The sequence below is a fragment of the Propithecus coquereli genome, unplaced genomic scaffold, assembly GCF_000956105.1.
Source record: "Propithecus coquereli isolate 6110/MARCELLA unplaced genomic scaffold, Pcoq_1.0 Scaffold33, whole genome shotgun sequence".
NCBI lineage: Eukaryota > Metazoa > Chordata > Mammalia > Primates > Indriidae > Propithecus > Propithecus coquereli.
In genome coordinates, this window is record NW_012148952.1 from 7,949,858 (window position 1) to 7,969,340 (window position 19,483).

The 19,483-nt window shown below is 39.3% G+C and overlaps 1 protein-coding gene across 1 annotated transcript in view; it reads left to right on the top strand.

The window, feature by feature from the left end:
- The window catches only part of NCKAP5 (NCK-associated protein 5), an 839,167-nt gene that overhangs the window by 537,436 nt on the left and 282,248 nt on the right, over window positions 1-19,483 (top strand). Inside the window, exon 6 of the mRNA XM_012650513.1 lies at window positions 17,396-17,545. Within this exon, the coding sequence (XP_012505967.1) occupies window positions 17,396-17,545 (150 nt within the window). The remainder of the gene's footprint in view (window positions 1-17,395; window positions 17,546-19,483) is intronic.

Genomic DNA, 19,483 nt, shown 5'->3' on the forward strand with positions numbered 1-19,483 from the left:
GAGGTGCTAGATCACCATTGTTTTTTGTGGCTGAGTAGAACTCCATGGTATACATATACCACATTTTATTAATCCACTCATGTATTGATGGCAATTGTGTTGTTTCCACATCTTTGTAATTGTGAATTGTGCTGCTATAAACATGCTAGTGCTAATGTCTTTTTTTCCTTTGGGGGGATGCCCCGTAATGGGATTCCTGGATCAAATGGTAGTTCTACTTTTAGCTCTTTGAGGTATCTCCATGTTACTTTCCACAGAGGTTGTACTAGTTTGCAGTCCCACCAGTGTATGAGTGTTGCCATCTCTCCGCATCCACACCAACATTCATTGTTTTGGGACTTTTTGATAAAAAGCCATTCTCACTAGGATTAAGTGATATCTCATTATGGTTTTGATTTGCATTTCCTGGATGATTAGAGATGTTGAACAGTTTTTCATGTTTGTTGGTCATTAATCTGTCTTCTTTTGCAAAGTTCCTGTTCATGTCCTTTGCCTACTTTTTAATGTGGTTGTTTAATTTTTTCTTGCTGATTTTCCTGAGTTCTGTATGCATTCTAGTTATTAGCCCTTTATCAGATGTGTAGCATGCAAATATTTTCTCCCGTTCTGTAGGTTATTTGCTCTCATGATAGTTTCCTTGGCTGTGCAAAAGCTTTTTAATTTGATCAGGTCCCATTTATTTATTTTTGTTGTTGCGTTGATTGCCTTTGAAATCTTCTTCATAAATTCTTTGCCTAGGCCAATGTCTATAAAAGTTTTTCGAACACTTTCTTCTATAATTCTTATAGTTTTATGCATTAGGTTTAAGTCTGTTATCCACCATGAGTTGATTTTTGTGAGAGGTGAGAGGTACGGATCCTGTTTCAGTTTTCTACATGTGGCTGTCCAATATTCCCAGCACCATTTATTGAATAAGGATTCTCTTCCCTGGTGTATGTTTTTGTCTGCTTTGACCATGCTGTTATAGTTACTACAGCCTTGTAGTATAGCTTGAAGTCTGGGTAAACGGATGCCTCCCCATTTGTTCTTTTGGCTTAAGTTTGCTTTTGCTGTACAGGGTCTTCTCTGGTACCATACAAAGCGTAGAATCAATTTTTCTACATCTGTGAAGAATGATGTTGGTATTTTAATAGGGATTGCCTTGAATCTGTAGATCACTTTGGATAGTATAGACATTTTAACAGTGGTGCGTCTGCTGACCCATGAACATGGTATTCTTTTCCACCTGTTTACATCTTCTGCTGTTTCCTTCCCCAGTGTTTCATAGTTCTCCCTGTAGAGGTCTTTTACCTCCTTAGTTAAATATGTTCCCAGGTATTCTATTTTCTTTGTTGCTATTGTGAAGGCTATTGAGTCTTTGATTTGGTTCTCAGTTTGACTGTTGTTGGTGTATAGGAATGCTACTGATTTCTGTATGTTGATTTTGTAACCTGAGACTTTGCTGAACTTGTTTATCAATTCCAGTAGTCTCATGGCAGAATCTTTGGGGTTTTATAGATGTAAGATCATATCGTCAGCAAAGAGTGATAGTTTGACCTCTTCTGTCCCCATTTGGATGCCCTGGCTAGGACTTCCAGCACTATGTTGAAGAAAAGCGGTGATTGAGGGCAACCTTGTCTGGTTCCAGTTCTAAGCAGGAACGCTTTCAGTTTTTCCCTGTTTGGTATGATGTTGGCTGTGGGTTTGTCATATATGGCTTGCATCATTTTTAGGTAAGTCCCATCTCTGCCTTTTCTCAAGTGTTCTTATCATAAAAGCGTGCTAACTTTTGTTGAATGCTTTTTCTGCATCTACTGAGAGGATCATATGGTCTCTATTTTTGCTTCTGTTTATGTGGTGAATTACATTTATGGATTTGCATATGTTGAACCATCCCTGCATCTCTGGGAGGAAGCCCACTTGGTCGTGATGGATTATTTTTTTTGATAAGCACCTGAATTTGGTTTGCTATTATTTTTTTGAGAATTTTTGCATCTGTATTCACAAGGTATATTGGTCTGTAATTTTCTTTTTTTATTATGTCCTTTCCTGGTTTTGGCATTGGAGTGATGTTGGCCTCATAAAACGTATTCAGAAGAATTCCTTCCTTCTCGATGTTGTAAAATAATTTCTGCAGGATAGACACCAGTTCTTCTTTGTAAGTCTGGTAAAATTTGGGTGTGAAACCATCTAGTCTGGGACTTTTCTTTTTAGGAAGGTTTTTTTTTTTTTTTATTGCTGCTTCATTTTCAGTACTCGATATTGGTGTGTTCAGGAATTCTGTTTCTTCCTAGTTGAGCCTAGGGAGGCTGTGTGTTTCTAAGAGTTGGTCCATTTCCTCCACACTTTCAAGTTTATGTCCAGAGAGGTTTTTATAGAATTCATAGATGATATTTGGTATTTCTGTGGTATCAGTTGTAATTTCTCCTTTCTCATTCCTGGTTGAGCTTATTAGAGTCCTTTCTTTTCTGCTTCTCATTAATCTAGCAGGAGGCATGTCAATCTTTTTTTATTTTTTTCAAGAACCAACTTTTTGTTTTATTAATCTTCCATATAGGTTTTTTTTTTTTTTTGGCAATTTCATTTAGTTATGCTCTGATCTTTGCTATTTCTTTTCTTCTGCTGGGTTTGGGATTGATTTGCTCGTCCTTTTCCAGTTCTTTGAGATGATTCATTCGATTGTTTATTTGTGATCTTTCTGTCTCTTCGATGTAGACATTTACGGATATAAATTTTCCTCTCAGGACTGCTTTAGCAGTGTCCCACAGATTTTGACAACTTGTGTCTCCTTTATCATTTAGTTCAAAGAGTCCTCTGATTTCCATCTTGATTTCCTCCTTAATGCAATGATAGTTCAGCAGAAGGTTGTTTGATTTCTATGACTTTGTGTAGAGATGAGAGTTTCTGTTGGAGTTGATTTCTAATTTTTTTCCTCTGTAGTCTGAGAAGATGCATGGTATAACTTCTATTTTTTTTTTTTTTAATTTTTTGAGACATGTTTTTTTTTGCCTGGGATATGGTCAATCTTAGAGAATGTCCCATGAGCTGATGAGAAAAACATATATTCAGTGGTTTTAGGGTAGAATGCTCTCTAAATGTCAGCCAGGCCCATTTGTTGTAGAGTTCAATTTAAGTCCATTGTTTCTTTGATTATTTTCTGTTTGGAGGATCTGTCCTGTTCTGTCAGAGGATTGAAGTCTCTGGCTATTACTTTGTTGCTGTTTATCATTTTTTTTAGATCAAGTGGGACTTGCTTTATGAATCTGGGTGCACCTGAGTTAGGTGCATAAATATTTAAAATTGTTATGTCTTCTTGTTGAATTGTACCCTTCACCATTATATAGTAATCATTTTTGTCTTTCATTACTTTTGTTGATTTGAAGACTAAGTTATCTGAAATCAGAACTGCCACGCCAGCTTTCTTTTGGAGTCCGTTTCCTTGAAATGTTGTTTTCCATCCCCTCACCTTGAGTCTGAATGCATTCTTGTGGGTTAGATGTGTTTCCTGAAGACAAAAGATACTTGGCTTGTGTATATTTGTCCATTCGGCCAGCCTATGTCTCTTTAGTGGGCAGTTCAAGCCATTCACATTTATTGAGAGAATTGAAAAGTGAGGGCAGATTTCTCTGTTCATCCCATTGAGTTCAACTTTGTTGCCTTGCTTTCTCCCTCGAGCCATTGTGGTATCTGGCCTTTGACATTTAGCTTTTGGATGATTTTATACTGGTGAGTGTTTATCATGCTGATATGTGTGTAACGCTCTTCTTAAGTACTTCCTGGAGGGCGCATCTTGTCTTGATGAATTCCGTCAGTCTTTGCTTGTCTGAGAAGGTCTTTATTTCTGCTGCATATAAGAAACTTAGTTTTGCAGGATATAGGATTCTAGGTTGGGCATTATTCTGTTTGTGAAGAGTGAGAATGGGGCCCCAGTCTCTTCTGGCTTGTAAGGTCTAAGTTGAGAAGTCTGTAGTTAGTCTGATGGATTTTCCTTTGTAGGTTACCTTCTTTTTTCACCTTATAGCTTGTAGGAGGGCCTCTTTCATGTTTATTTTGGCCAGTCTGATGACTGTGTATTGTGGTGTCTTCCTGTTTGCATTAAATGTCCCAGGAGTCTCGAGCTTCTTGTACCTGGATCTCTAAATTTCTAGCAAGGCCAGGGAAATTTTCCTCCATTATGTCCTCAAATAGTTTATACAACCCTTGTGTATTTTCTTCTTCACCCTCAGGGATGCCTGTAATTCTCATGTTAGGCCTCTTATAACCCCACATTTCTTGTAGTCTTTGCTGTTTTCTCTTATTTCTCTGCTCTATCTCTGCAACTGACTTGTTTAATTGAAAGGTGTTATCTTCAATACCTGAGATTCTTTCTTTTGTTTGATCTACCTTATTCTTGAGGTTTTCCACTGTCTATTGTAATTCCTTGAGTAAATTCTTCATTTCCAGAAGTCTGTTTGATTTTACTTTAATATTTTTATTTCTTCAGTGAATTTTTCTTCCAGGTTCTGGATTTTTTCCTCTGGTTTCTTTGTGTTGGATATCCATTTTCTCTTGCATATCATTGAATTTTCTTACAATTCATGTTTGAAATTCTTCTTCTGTCATTTTAGTGTTCTGAATTTGGTTGATGTCCACTGCTAGAGAGCTGGTGTTCCTCTGGGGTGTGCTTTCCATTTAGTTCTTCATAATTCCAGAGTTCTTTCACTTATTCCTTTCCATCTGGAGCATCTGTTGCTTCTTACCTTTGGATTTTTATTTAGATAATGAGATGCCCAGTTTAGTCTCTGAGCCAGTAGATGATGCTTATGGGTAAGATTCGACCACATCCTGTATGACGAGTCAGTAAATGCAGTAAAAGGGCGTGCAACTTGACCTCCCCATCAGTAGGTGGCACTTGCCATGAGGAGCAAGCTGCAATATTGTTTTTCGCTCCTGTAACCAGCTCTCATTCCTCTGGAGAGGTACTCTAGTCCCTCAGGTGGTGGGTGGGGCCCTGGGGCTTCCAGGAGTTTCTTTATTCTCCACCTCAGTTAGGGTCAGGTGGGGGAGTGAGGGTGGGCAGAGCTGGATTGGGTCAGCCTGCCCTCAGGCTCCACAAATGCTGTTAGCAGGGGTCAAAATTCTGTTCTTTGCTTCTGGACAAAGGTGCCAGGGAGGGGCTAACATGGCCTCAGTCAACCAAAAAGTCTGCGTATGGGGGTGGGGCTGTCTGAGACCTGTAGTCTGGAGCCAGCCTCACTCCTTTCCACCCTCCCCTATTTCCACGGTTTCTCCCGGGCCTCTGCCAGTAGGCAGGACTTCAAGCAAACGGATCTCCCCTGACTGTGATGCAAGCCAGGAGATTCCCTGCCCAGAATCACAGCCTGAGCTGGGATATTGTCCCTCCCGTGGGAGGAGGGTTGCCCCTTCAGCATGCTGCATCTAGGACCCACTCTGATCTGCCTCTGAAGGCACACACACCTCAGTAGAGTTCTTCACAAATATCCCTTCTGTGCCCCTGGACAATGTGATCGAGACCTGGGTGTATGGGATCTGGCCTGCAGGCCTTTCCCCTGGGCCCCAGAGATCAATACCTGACCCTGCCAGGGAGAAGAATGCTGGTCTCAAGTCACCCACGGGGTGCCCAAGCTGAATCAATGTCTGTCTTGGGGTTTTCCCTGCTCTGCAGTAGTCATCAGGCAAGCAGCACTAGGGAGGGCTGGCGGGTAGGGAGCTCACAGTCCGAGTACCCCTCAGTTCGCTGCAGGGCCTGAAAAGAAAAGGTCCCATTCCCTGTGGCTGCCTCCGTGTGGTGGCTAAATTGTTGCTCTCGGCAGCCCAGAGTAGGGGAGGGGAAGGGTAGAAGGACACAATATGGCGCCAGACGATTGGCTCAGGTCTGTGGGGCGAGGGAGCTGGGAGCCCGGTGCCCTGTCTGCAGGAGGCTCACCGCTCACTGGCAGCAGCCATCACTGGCCTGGTGTCAGCAGGTCTCTCCAGCAGCTCGGGAGCCCACCAGCAGTATAAGATGCAAGGAAGGGAAAATTTAACCGCTCTACCTACCCTTGTTGCTGGTCTCCAAGCCTCTTGGGGGTTTAGACCCTCACATGCCTTTCTCCTTCCAGTTCTGCTCTACAACCTCTTCCTGTGGAGTCTCCTGTAGGTTCAGGCACCCTTCCTTCCGACACTTGTCTGATCTATATTTGTCTGCCTGTTTTTTGTTTTTGTTTTTTCACTTTCTTCTAAAATGTTTCCTTCTTGCAGAGACACTCTGGCTGGAGGTGTTTTTCATCCGCCATCTTGCCTCTATTCTTGCTTAAATTTGTTTTGATTAAAATTCTGTCCAGGAATCTCAGACCAATGGCTGCTGTAGATGTGTGTAAAAGATAGTAGTAATATAGCCACCTACCTACCGTTACCTAGTCAGTTACTGAATTTTAGTTCATTTTGGGATGGCCATTGCTCGGTCCATGAGCTCAGCTTTCCTATGGAAACTCTTTGGCTCCCCTACCCTGTGAAATCTTTCAGAATACTGGGGTGGGAGGGTAATTGAATTTGATATGCAAATTTTGACTTTAAGTTGTTAGTTTTTTTTTTTTTTACTGACCTCTAAGTGTTTAAGTGTAACAATTAATCACTGAAATTCCCCACCTGTATGACATTCTTACCATATGTAGTTTCTTTCTGGCCAGGTTATACTCAGATAACCATCCATGGACTCCAAAGACATAATTTCTGTTGCTAATTTTCTTAGGTATCTAGCCACCTGGAACATACCTTTAATGAAAATTTCAGCTGACTTTTTCAAACCATTCTGTTCCACAGTAGAGTTTTCTTTTATGTAAACTGCCTTTAGAATTGAACCCATTTTTTAAGAAAATAAATGTTGCTGATAGATGGAACAAGCAATAAAAACATCGTCTGAAAATTTATTAATGTAACTCCACAGATCTGTTCAATATGGAAGATAGTCGACAATACTGAGGAGCGTTTTGAGTGAAGAGTAATGTTGAGTAGATGTGGATTGATATGCCAGTGGTCGTGGGTTCATATTTAGAGACATAAAGAAAACACTTTGTTCTCTTATCCATCATACACATTTAATCTTGGGGATTTGACTGTGTGCTTAGCTCACTTTGTAAGTCAAATCCAGAGATGAAAAAGAAGAGTTTTATATGTTTTGCCTGACAGTAGTAATGTTAAACTGTGAACAAATTGGGATGTTCTTTTAAAATCCTGTGATTTATCTGACGCTATTTTTCCCTCTTTAAAATTTAGTATGCTTGTGTTGAACAAAAGCTGCTAGCGATCCCTGGGAACATTGTTATGGTATTTGCCAAAGTGCTATCTAAAGTGACAATATATTTTGCACACCCTCCCCACCACCAGAAAACAAATGAGTAAATAAATCACGGAAGCTGAAGCATCCGGGGCACACTGAAGCGGCTGTCATCCAGACAGCTGGCCTCTCTATATTTCCATTTAGCTTATATTGTGATGTGTGTTTATGTTTTCAACTAATTGAGTCATCATTAACTATGGAAGTGGTAGTGGTTTGTTAAACCTATTCTGCTGATAGTCATTTGAGACCAGACCTGACATTTCTGATAAAACACCAGCTCCACAGAAGAATGGCCTGGGAGCCTTGGGAGTGATGCTGCCAGTAGCATGATTGTCATTTGGATAAAGATCACAGATTCTCAGGTAGAATTACCGTTAAGGATAGATCTATACATTCATGGCAAAGTCCAAAAGAAGTCACTGAATCTGTGGAAAGACCATAATGTTTGAAATCAGAACTGTATTTGAATTCCGGCTCTGCTGCTTACTGTTAAACAGGTCACTTAACAACCCAACAGAGAATATTTCCTTGTCTATAAAGGGGGCACAGAATATTTGCCCTATATCCCTGTTAGTGTGAGTGCGTAAAATGGTATGTATGAACTTAATTGGCTTAACTCTGAGATGCTATACAAAGATTAGGTGCTATTTATTATGTCTTTTGTGTTCTTAAAATAACTTATTTCATGGTAACACCACCCCAATTTCTTCATTATGTGATCAGTCCTAAATTATAGCCTTTTATATTTTTATTATGAATTAGTAGGTGGATTTAACACATGGTTGGATATTCAAAATGAAAAATGTTCTCTTTTAACTTCTACAACTCACTAGCTTTCTTAAGTTGGATGTTTCTTCATATCCCCATAATTTCATTTAGCTATCTTGAAGTTTAAAAACTACAAGTTCTTGAGGGTTTTTCCCCTCTACAGTAGTAAGAAATAAGGATAGTCCCCATCAGAAAAATAATGAAGGAGCTGAAAACGGAATACAACGATTATTACTATGAGCATATGTGTTTTGTTTCTACGTGTTGGCTTTGTGTCCACCATCAAAGTTAAAAATAATAAAAACAGAGATGAGTGAATTTTTAAAAATTTTTTCTAAAGCCTCACAACCAAGAGATACTTGGAATTATTCCTCCAATAAGCAAATGCCCTTAGAGAGGGTTCATATTGGGTATGATTTTGGGGCAGTGTCAGGAGTATCTTTTAACAAACTCTTGCTGAATGTTGCTTACCAGGCCTGATATTTCTTACAGATGACTCTAATGTTAGGTCCCAAGAAAGTACATAGCAAAAAAAAAAAAAAAAGTTTTTCAGGGAGGAAGGGGGCTGAGGGGGAGAGGTAGAGAGAAATACACTTCTGGAAAAGAAGCACAAAAATATTATTATACAAGGAGTCTTCAAATGATCTAATCTTAGTGGCATTGTGTATTAAAATAAAATCCCTGAACTTCAGCAGTGTTTTAAGTATTTAGCCTCCAAAATTGAGCTTTTACAAATGATAAAACTGGTAGAAATTTAAAACTATAAAAGACCTCTTAGTTAGTCTATGTTTGTGTATTTTATTTTACAGATGAAGAAATGGAAGGGCAAAGAAGTTATGTGATGCCCAAGATCACACAGCTAGTTAGCACAGAGCAAGGAAGGAATATAGATTTCCTTTTTTTCTGCATGTTTCAAGGCTTACTAAAAATGGGGCTAGATGTCCCACCCTGGAGAATAGATTTTTAAATCATAGTGAGATGGCACTTGATGGACCTCAAAATTTACTGTCTCTTTATCCCATCAGATGAAATGCCAAGGTATGTCCAAATGTGATAGACACTGCCTTTCCCCTCTGCCCCAATTTGGGATTCTTCAGTTAGCCTGACAATCCTGGGCTCAGACAGACCTAGTGTCACTTCCTCACTGTTGGGGTAGAAGACACAAGGGCTACCGTGTTGAGGTTAAGCCTTTGCACACACAACTGGGCAACCACACACACTGGGATTGAGCATAGTGGTTAGGGTAAGAATGTCCAAACTTCTTGTTTTACTTTGTTTATGAGAGAAATTGTGAGCCCTTTGTGACAACCCATTGCCACTTTCCTACCTCATTTGGGACACTGATGGGCAGATTTCACCTTAAGTTTTTAATAAAAAAACAAGGACAAGCAAGCACTATTTTTAAATTAGGAAGGGTTTCCAAGCAAGGGAGTTGTAGACATACATATGTTTTCCTTCCTTACTGCACACATAGAACCTATCTCTTGGAACCTTCGTGCCTTTTGCTCTAAAAGCCACTGAAAGTAGTTATAGGCTATTATTGTCATCTGCTTCTATAAAAGGAACAGTCATAACATAGTGATCCCTGGAGTCTCAGAACTCAAGCAGAAATTCCCCAAAGGTTTCTCATCACACTAACACAGAGTAGTTTCTATTGCATAGGACATCTGTTACTGAAGTAGGATTTAGCAAGCTATGGGTAAATAAGTCTCCATTTGTTTGGCTTATACCTATTGTCCCAGTGTGCTATTAATAGCCAATCCCCCTTTTACTCTCCAGTAAGGTGTTGGTTTGGATGATTAATTATTTGCTCATTCAACTTATGTAATATTAGTAGTAGAAATTAAATCAAATGTACAACCTCAAAAGCTTATCTAAAGGAAAAGTTGATTTATGTTCTATGTTGGAACATCTTTGTCCAGAAGCTCTTAAACTTGGGCATGGATTAGAATCGCCTGGGGTGTTCTCTAAAATTAGAGATTCCTGGCTCCACTTCCAGGTATTGTGACCCACTAGGGCCAGAGTGCGCCAAGGAATCGCATCTCAAACAAGCAGCGCTTCTTCCCCTCCCCTGCTCTGGCAACTCCAACGCCTGTGGCTGTTGGCCCACTCTCTGAGAAATACTGAAGTAAGGAAACCTTAGTTATTTGTCCCTGTTAGAGGAATTGCGTACTCTAAAGAATCAGGATTACAGGTTAACTTACAAATGATGAGGACTCATTTTGTGAAATTGTTGTTTTAGTCATAGTTCAATCTACTCCAGCTTAGACGATTGTAGCAGCATCTTGTTTTCCCCACATCTGAGTTAACTTTTCTCCAATCCGTCCTCCACACCATACCAAGGAGATATTTCAGAACACAAATGTGACCATGTCACCCTCACCGCTGCTACCACCACCACCACCACACGCAGTTGAAAACAGTCGGGGGCTTCCCATTTCCCTTAGGGTAAGGACAGCATTCCTTGACGAGGCGCCTGGCCCCATCTGCCCATCCAGCCTCGTCCCTACCCAGCCACACTGGCTTTCGTTCAGACTTTTTCAGCCACCCCTCCCTTCTTCCCACCTCATGGTCATTTCCTGATTAACTCCTGTTGTGCTTTCAGACGTCAGCTCCATCTGGAAAACCTTTCCTGACCTCTCTTTCACACCCCTCTCTCGTTGGCTCTCCAGGCACTTCAGAACTCTTCTTCACTGCACACATTGCAGTGCTATTTTATATTTGCTTGTGACGTTCCAATTAATATATATTTCCTTCCACAAGATCGTAAGCTCCATGAGAACAGGAACCACGTGTGTTTTTGCGCGCCTTGGTATCCCTGGCATCTTGCTCAGTGCCTAGCACATAGGAGCTGCTCAGCAGATGTATGTTGAATTAATGGATTAATTAATTAATTATAGAGTAAAGTGACCTCATGAAATATTCATTGAGTCCTACTGTGTGCTGAGCTGGAGGAAGCTGGCGACCTGAAGATGAATGAGAGATATTTACATATTTTGGAAAAGGGCAGGATGATGGCGTTCCTTTGTCATTTTTGTAAAGCCTACCAGCTTACAGACCGGGCAGCAGCTGGCCATCCATGAGGAGCTGTGCTACCCACTCTTTGGACTAAGTAGGCTCCCTGGACTGTCATCTGTCTGAGTTCAACTGATGCAACCCAGAGCTTTGTGTTGATTGATGTTATTTTACATAGGCCTGATGATGCTGACTACTTGAGAACAAAAGATGAAAGCTCCCCCAAAGGTGAATCATTACCCTGGTTACCACTTAGAGAAACTTATAGCTCTAAAGGTTGCTTTATGTACCGACAAGGTGAAATTTGATTTAAACCCTTCAAGGCAAACTGAGCTCCTAAATCTTTAGCTTCCTGAGTTCTAGCTGGTGTTCGTTGAGGCAAACAAGTGTATGTTCTCAATCATATATGAAATATGTGGGGAGTGAAAGTTGTTTGTGTGGTAGCCTAACTTTTAGAGAATCCACTACTGATTAAACACCATAAAAATGAAAACAGGTCACCTCTGGGATCAACTTATTCTCTTCATAGTTAGGCATCCTCATGAGTGGATCTGACTTACTTTTCTTCTTTCTCTCTTGGAAGCTCATAAGGAAAATATACTTTATTTAGTATATTCTCTTTAGTATATTTATTTAGTACATTTAGTGACATGATTCCTACCTCTGTCTTGCTCTCTTTTTACTGTGCACATCTCAGGTACTTAATTGGCAAAGGAACAAAAATTTCTGATATTGTTACTGATTGAAATAGGTTATTTATTTTTGTATGGAATACATATACTTGATTTTTAAAAATGGTGGCATGCTTTTAGGAGTGGAAGATAACTTCAACAGCTGTTCTTTATGAAATTGACAGTTGTGACCTGTCCATGGGTTATGGCCATATTTTGTCTCAGCTCTCCCAGATCTTTCTCTCCTCTACCTCTTTCTCTCCACTTATTTTTCTCTTTTGCTCATCCATTTACTTTAAAGATGTCCTTTCCATTATTCCTCTTTCTCATTATTACATTATACTCTAACACTCTTACTGGTAAAAGATTAAGGAGATGAGTGAAGAAAATGACAGGACAGATAGCTTCACCTTCTGGATTTGTTTCAGGACGTTTTAGGATGTAGAGCCCAAGGAAATATGCTTTTAGGTCAATGACTAGTCTGTGAGCAGCATACAGATGTGGCTTTCTGCGCTGGGTCGTGCTTTGTCAGAGCAGGTCTGAAGCCTTTTCTCTGTCATAGGCACATTGGCAGTTTCCTTCCCATACCCCAGAAGCGTTCAGAGTGCCCCTGTGACTTCCAGCTGCCAGGGGTCTGTGTCACAGGGCATGTTTATGTGAGAACCACACAAAGCCTTACTGCCTGTGGCAGGCTGGAAGGGCCGGGAAATGAACAGCCCAAGAGCTGCCCTCAACCAGTGAATCTCAAGGGGTGGTGCACAGACACGCCAGCTGTCTCACCTGGGGTGGGATAATTCTGAGACCTGTGCTTTGCACCATCTCCCTGAATCTCGCAGGGGATAATATAGCTCCACTTTCTGAGTACTCTGTAATGGCTCCCTTCCTTCCCTTGAATCTCTTTCCTGCTTTCCTACTGCTGTTTCCTGCATTTCCCAAATAAACCACTTGCACTCAAATCCTTGTTCTCTAAGAACCCAGGCTAGACACTCATGATTTAGAAAGGCTGAGAAACTGAGTTGTAACACGAGCTTTTGCAGGGAACTACATGTTAGGGCCTTGGCTCTTCTACCAATGTCCTTCATCCTATGCCTTCTTGGCTTTGGAGATCCCTTCATGAATTCCTACCTTTGCTGCCCTTTCAGGTGCTCTCACTCCTCTTTAGTTCTTCAAACGCTCCTTTTTCTCTACCTTGAAAAAGGTTTCCACTTGCCTCTGAAACGCCCTTCAGCTATAGTTCTTTATTTTTCCTTCCCTGCCAAACTTTCAAATGAGCATCTAAGAAAATTACCTCTATTTCCTCTCTTTTCGGTTTTTGCTTAACCACTGACAATTTGGGTACCATTGTCACGCTCTAGTCAAACAGTCTTCAAATTCCCACTAACAACCTTCTTATTACAAAATGTAGAGATCCTTTTTCTGTTTGCTTGTCATTTCTTTTACCATTCAGTGTCCTGTCAACATTTTCTTGCTAAAAATTGTGTCTTGAGTAATTGAATTCTTAGACCTTTATTACTTGGAAGGGACATTTAGTCCAACTCCTCATTTTATATCAAGGTGAAACTGAGGCCTAAAAAAGACAAATAATTTGCCTGGCAGGGTCCAAAAATATAAAAGCTGGGCATTGAATCCAGGGCTTCTAACCCTGATTCTGATCTCTCGTAAGCACCGCTTTTGGTTAAGTCTGATCCAAACCTTCGAAATATTCCTGATTTTTATTTCTCCCGGCTCCTTCCCTCCACAGCCCATTCTCCACTGCTGCAGTAGTCAGGATGATGATCTTTCTAAAGTATAAATCAGAACCTAACACTCCCCTGCTTAGCCTTCAGCTCCTTTACTACACCAAGAATAAAATCGAAAGTCCTTTCTATGCCTTGCGAGACCTTCTGTGGTCCAGCTCTCTCTCTGATCCATTTCCTGCTAGTCTTCCTCTTGTAGTCAGTGTGCTCTACCACGCAGCCTCTCCCTCAGCCCTCCAGCCAGGCACGCCCCGCCCCGCCCTGCCCCACCATTGGGCATTTGCTTTGCTAGTCCTTGTGCTGGGAATGCTTTTCCCGACCCCTGCACAGCTGCTTCCTCTTTGCTGTTTGGCCTCAGCTCAGATGCCCCCCTCCTCAAACAGCCTTACTCTGATGTCACCATCTAACATTGTTCCTAACCATACCTCTGTCCATCACATTATATTGTTTTATTTTCTTCATAGCGTTTACTACTGGCTACAATTATATTACTTACAGATTTGATTTGGACTTTGTCATGGTTCCCAACATTATAATGTAATTTCACGGGCTATAGGAACCTTGTCTTGTTTGCCATATTTCCAGCACCTAGACAGCAAATGGCCAAGTCAGTGCTCAAAAAACATTTGTTGGATGAATGAACGAATGAATGAATTGTCTGAATTTTTCAGTGTCATTTCCAAGAATCCTTTCTCTCCTTTTCTCTCCAGTCCTATTACTCAGCTACTCTCTTAAAAGTTTTTTTCTCTGCTATAATCAAACTGATTTCCTTATAAACCTGTACGGACAAAACTTACTCCTGACTGGGAACATTTTCTCTTTGACCAAACTTCCAATCTATGCCTCTCTATATAAATTATATCACTATGTCCAAGAATAAGTCCATGAAATCCATTTCATGAAATTATAGCCCTCATTGATTGCCCTTTCTTCAAATTATGTAAAATGACCCTTGCATTTTATGTAATCTGAATACTCATATATATAATCTATATTCTCTTTAGTTATATCCAGTCATTTCACATCATAATATTTAGGCACTGTGCCTAGTATGTGTGTTTATGGTCGTGTGTCCTCATTATTTGTAGATTCTGTATTTGCAGATGGCCTACTCACAAAAATTTATTTGCAACCCCAAAATCATTTGTGGTACTTTCATGGTCATTCATGAACATGCACAGAAAAGTGAAAAATTTGCCACCTGAGGGACATGTTCCCAGCTAAGACTCAGCAGCACTCTGCCTTCTTGTTTTAGCTCTCATGTGATACGCAAGTCTCCTTTTTGTGGTCTATTTAGTGCCGCATTTTCCACTTTTTGATGGTGATTTTACAGTTTGAAATTGCCCCAAGCATGGTGTTGATGTGCTGCACATAGTGCTCCTAAGCATAAGCATGCTGTGATGTGCCTGATGGAGAAAATATGTGTGTTAGATGAGATTTGTTAAGGCATGGGTAACATTGCTGTTGGCTGTTAGTTCAATGTTAATGAATCAACAATATGTATCTTAGAAACACACATTAAAATAGGTTATGTATTGATTGGTTGAGGAAAATGTGACCAGAGTCTCATAGGAACCTAACCCTGTATTTCCCCTAGGAGTAATAATTCCATATTTGCTAATTCAGTGTTCATGACAACTTTATAGAACATAGCCACTGTCAATAATGAGAACTTACTCTACAGTATGTAATGATATGTATGTTGTCCTTAGCCTCATTTAGGAGTTTAGGAGACAAATAAACCAAGACTTATTGAAATTAAGTAGTTTGCCAAGATCAGCTGCTAAATGAATGATAGACTTGGGATCCAGCTGTTAGATTCCAAAGTCTTGTGGCTTTTCGTTTACCATACCAATGGCTGTTCTTTGTTTTAATTAGCTTCAGAGCTCTAATTATTACATGATACCTCAATATATATATTTATACACACACACACACCCCCAGGCATGCGCTGCATAGCATGCTATACAAGGTCGTAGCCCAGGAGCAATAGGCTATACCATATAGCCTAGGTGTGTAGTAGCCTATACCATCTAGGTTTGTGTAAGTACACTCTGTGATGTTCACACAACAGCAAAATAGCCTAAGAACACATTTCTCAGAATATATCCCTGTCATTAAGTGATGTATGACTGTATGTGTATACGTGTATATATATGCAAAACAGAAATGGAATATGCTTAATGAGAAATGAAAAACCATAATTCACACAGAGGAGTAAAATGAAGATGATAATAATTTTTAAAACAGCTTTCTTTATAATCCCAGGTTAATGTTTATTTTTAGCGATCTCGAATCATAAAAGAGAAGTTGAAGGACCTCTTTATTTCAAAACTTAGTTGGTAGCAGTATCTATAAACTTCATATTCCTTATCATGGAAGTGAAAGTTTGACAAGCAGCCAAACCTTAAACAAAGAATCAAAAATCAAAGCTATTAAAAAATGCTCCTATGACCCGGATTTGTTTCCTGGCCTGTGGATATGCACCTTAAACTTGCCTGGCATTTATGTGAGCTAAACTCACACCAGCTATGAAAGTGAACACACCTACACATTGTATATGGTTAGACATGCTGTGGCCTCGTTTCATAAAGAACTACCACCTTCCTGATCAATTGTGCATTTATAGATACAGAGATAACAGGATAAATTATATTTTGCAATCTGTACAAAGAAGATTAACATGGATCAATTTACTCAGTCTCCAGTGTTTTATACATGTATACATATATGCTTAATACATATGTACATATACATATGTATACATATATAGTAAGACATTCTTATATACATCATAATTTATGTTCAAAAAATAATTTAAAGCAAATATTTTTGAAACCTTCAAAGCATCTTGGTGAACAGTTTGGAAACCCTGTTTTTTTTTTTTTCTTCTTCTTATGCTGTTTTTTTCTAAGTAGATTTTATGAGCACCTTGAGGGTAAGAATCATATCTTTTGTGCTTCCGTACTTACAAATTGATCTTAGCTTAGGACTAAATATAAAGAAATCTTTCACCATTGATAATCTGGTTTAGCCCAGATGGTTGACAACCAGCTATATTAAAGTAAAGATTTCTGTAGTGTTATGTTTAGAATTAAAATGATGGAATGATGTCACCTGGTTGTATAGAGCAAGGGTCTTGATACATGTACAAAATGGATAGGATTTTTTCATATGATATTCTCTTGATATTTCTTTTCCTATTGAAAACAAGAGCCAAGCATGAGGCTCAACTTAACACTTCAATTTCTAAAGAGCTACCAGAGACAAGGTTGAGTGAGGAGCTTCCAACAGGGAGGTAAGACAAGATACTGTTTCATGTCTGCTTCAGAGATAGACTACAAATCCTGAAATGCTACAAAAGGGACTAAGGGGTCCATAAAAGTTGTGTCATCATTGAACTGAAAGAACAAATTGGTTTTAGCTTAGAATTCTGAAATCACTATTATTTCAGTATTTTGTGATATTTTATATTCCTTAATTAAATGGGTACACGTCCAGTGGCTTTAATGATCCTATTTTGAGAAGCTAAGCCTTTCATAAATCAAGGTATCAAAATTGATGTATTTTTCCTCAGTTTAAAGCACAGCTGAATTCCATTGTGCAGATAAAATTGGATTAACCATATGACTCCACCTGTGGCTTTGCTGGCTTGGTCACTTCTCCAACTGGGCAGGGACATCTGCATTCAGAGAAAGTGACCCAATGGCTGTGTCCTGCCAGGGTTCAGTTAAAATATCTACCGTGTTTACTAGTATAAGCACCACTCAGAATTTGTTTAGCAAAATCTCTACCTCCGCCTCAGAAGAGTGCACAAGTGATAGGAGGATTCCAACCTTTTCAGCCTTAACACTCATGTTTATTTTTTAGTGGAGATTATTGAAAACCATAATTCTTCTTTGCTTCAGGAAAAACTGTCAGAAGAAGAGAGAAAACACAAGGAAGCTTTGGAAGATCTTCACATGATGGTGGACGAGGATTCTAGGAGCGAAAGTAGCAGTGCAGATGAGGGAAAAGAAAAGACCAAATTGCTGTTAGAGAGATTGAAAGCTCTAGAGGTAAGAAATGAAACAATTTTTACATATTTAAAGAAAACTAACTGTTCTGCTTCTTTTATTGGCCCTGCTTTTGAGTGAGTGTAAATCTTCCTTCCTTGCTTCCCCCAGACTAATACGATCCAGTGTCTCGTACTGAGATTCATGTGTCTGTGATGAGCAGCACGTTAAAATTTGTGGCACTGAAAGGGTCTTGACCTGGTGACTATGATTATATTGCCTCAAAAAAAAGTACATAGGACAATAATTGACTTTAAATTAAACTCAGCCCTCAAATTGGAGCAGTTCCTAAAATTGCAAGCTCATAAAGGAAGGAGCTCTGTGATATTTCACCTTGTTTTCCCAATGCCTAATAAAATGAATGAATGTGTAAATGAATAAGCAAAATATTTAATAGTGTGTAAAGATGATTATAATATATATATAAAAATATAAATTTTAAGCAGTAGAACCATTTCTTTAAAAAAAACTTGTGTAGGAGTTCACCATGTAAAGCATATGAAAGTGGAGCTGAAACTGGGCTAAAAGGTCCTTTAATGAGATTTTGGGGGCACTACAGTCCTCCAAATCACAGTTTGAAAACCACCGGCCTATTACTTAGTGGCATTTGACGACATTTCAGGTGTTAGAGGCAATCATCAAACAACATTTCAGTTACTAGTTCTTGATTGAGATTTCATGTGCTGAAAGCCTTAGTAAAGAAGGGGCCGTCACCCAACATCTAAAAATGTACTTCTACCTTAGAGTCTACAGAATCCTGAAAACTTTAATAACGTGAAGAAATAAGCCCTGGAGAGGTCTGGTTTCCTATGCTTTGTTTCCGCAGTCATGCCTGTGATCTCCCACATTGTCTATAGTGAGCATGTCCTTTTTATATGGTTCCCTCAGTGATAGTAAAGCAAAATGGTTAACATTATGGACTTTGGAGCCAGATTTTCAAGGTTTCATTTGAATTCCTGTTCTACTACTTTCTAGTCTCAAAACCTTCAAAGGTTCTTAGGCTCTCTGTGCCTCTGTTTCCTCAGCTGAAAAAGTGAGGATAATAATAGTAACTAACCATACAGGGAAGAAACGAGGATTAAATTGTATTAAATTATTTTTACAATGGTGCCTCTTCTATCCATCTGTACCAAGGCTGCTGCTTTTCCTTCATTTTTTTTCCTATTTATCCGGATATAATGATTGATAGAAGAGCCATGAATGAAAAAATTTACTCCACACAAGTGTAACTGAAGACAACAAGGAAGGGGGTGACAACAAACACAAGTCAGAAGAGGGGGTCAACTAAGGGAACTCCCTGGGCAGGTCCCTCTGGGAAAAGGACCAGGAATCAGCCGTCTCCTGGAGAGTTCTCATACTTTGTGATTTTTAAAGACAGTCATCATAAAAAGTAGGAAAGCCTTCTCAAGGGACTCTGAGGTTGCTATTTGCGTTTTAATAGACTCACAGCTTTGTCCTGAGGTTGAATTAATTGGATTCACAATAGGAATATGTGGATATTACAATTTCTTACTTCCATAGAACCATGTAATTAAATTATTAGTTTTTGTTTATGATTACAATAAAAACTATTCTTAGTTCATCTCATTGCCAGAGATAACTTTGTACAGGGTATTTTATTTATTCAAGCTAAGAGTTATTTTAAAAATATTTTTAGCAGCAAATATTTCTTAAACTTTACTGAGTAAAAGAGAAGCTGTATTTTTTTTTCCTTCCACAGAGATCTTTACACTTCAGGCAACAACTTTTATGTCCAGCCTTAGTTAGATGCAATAGATGATGTCTTTAAATGCCCCACAATTTTAATTTACAAAGATATTTTCTAAGTTAATTTCTTCTAGTCACAGAGTAACTTCTTGTTTCTTAAAATTACTTGTTCAATATTAAGTGATAAATTAAGTAGAGGATAGATAAATTTCTCTATTCTCTACTTGAGCAGAT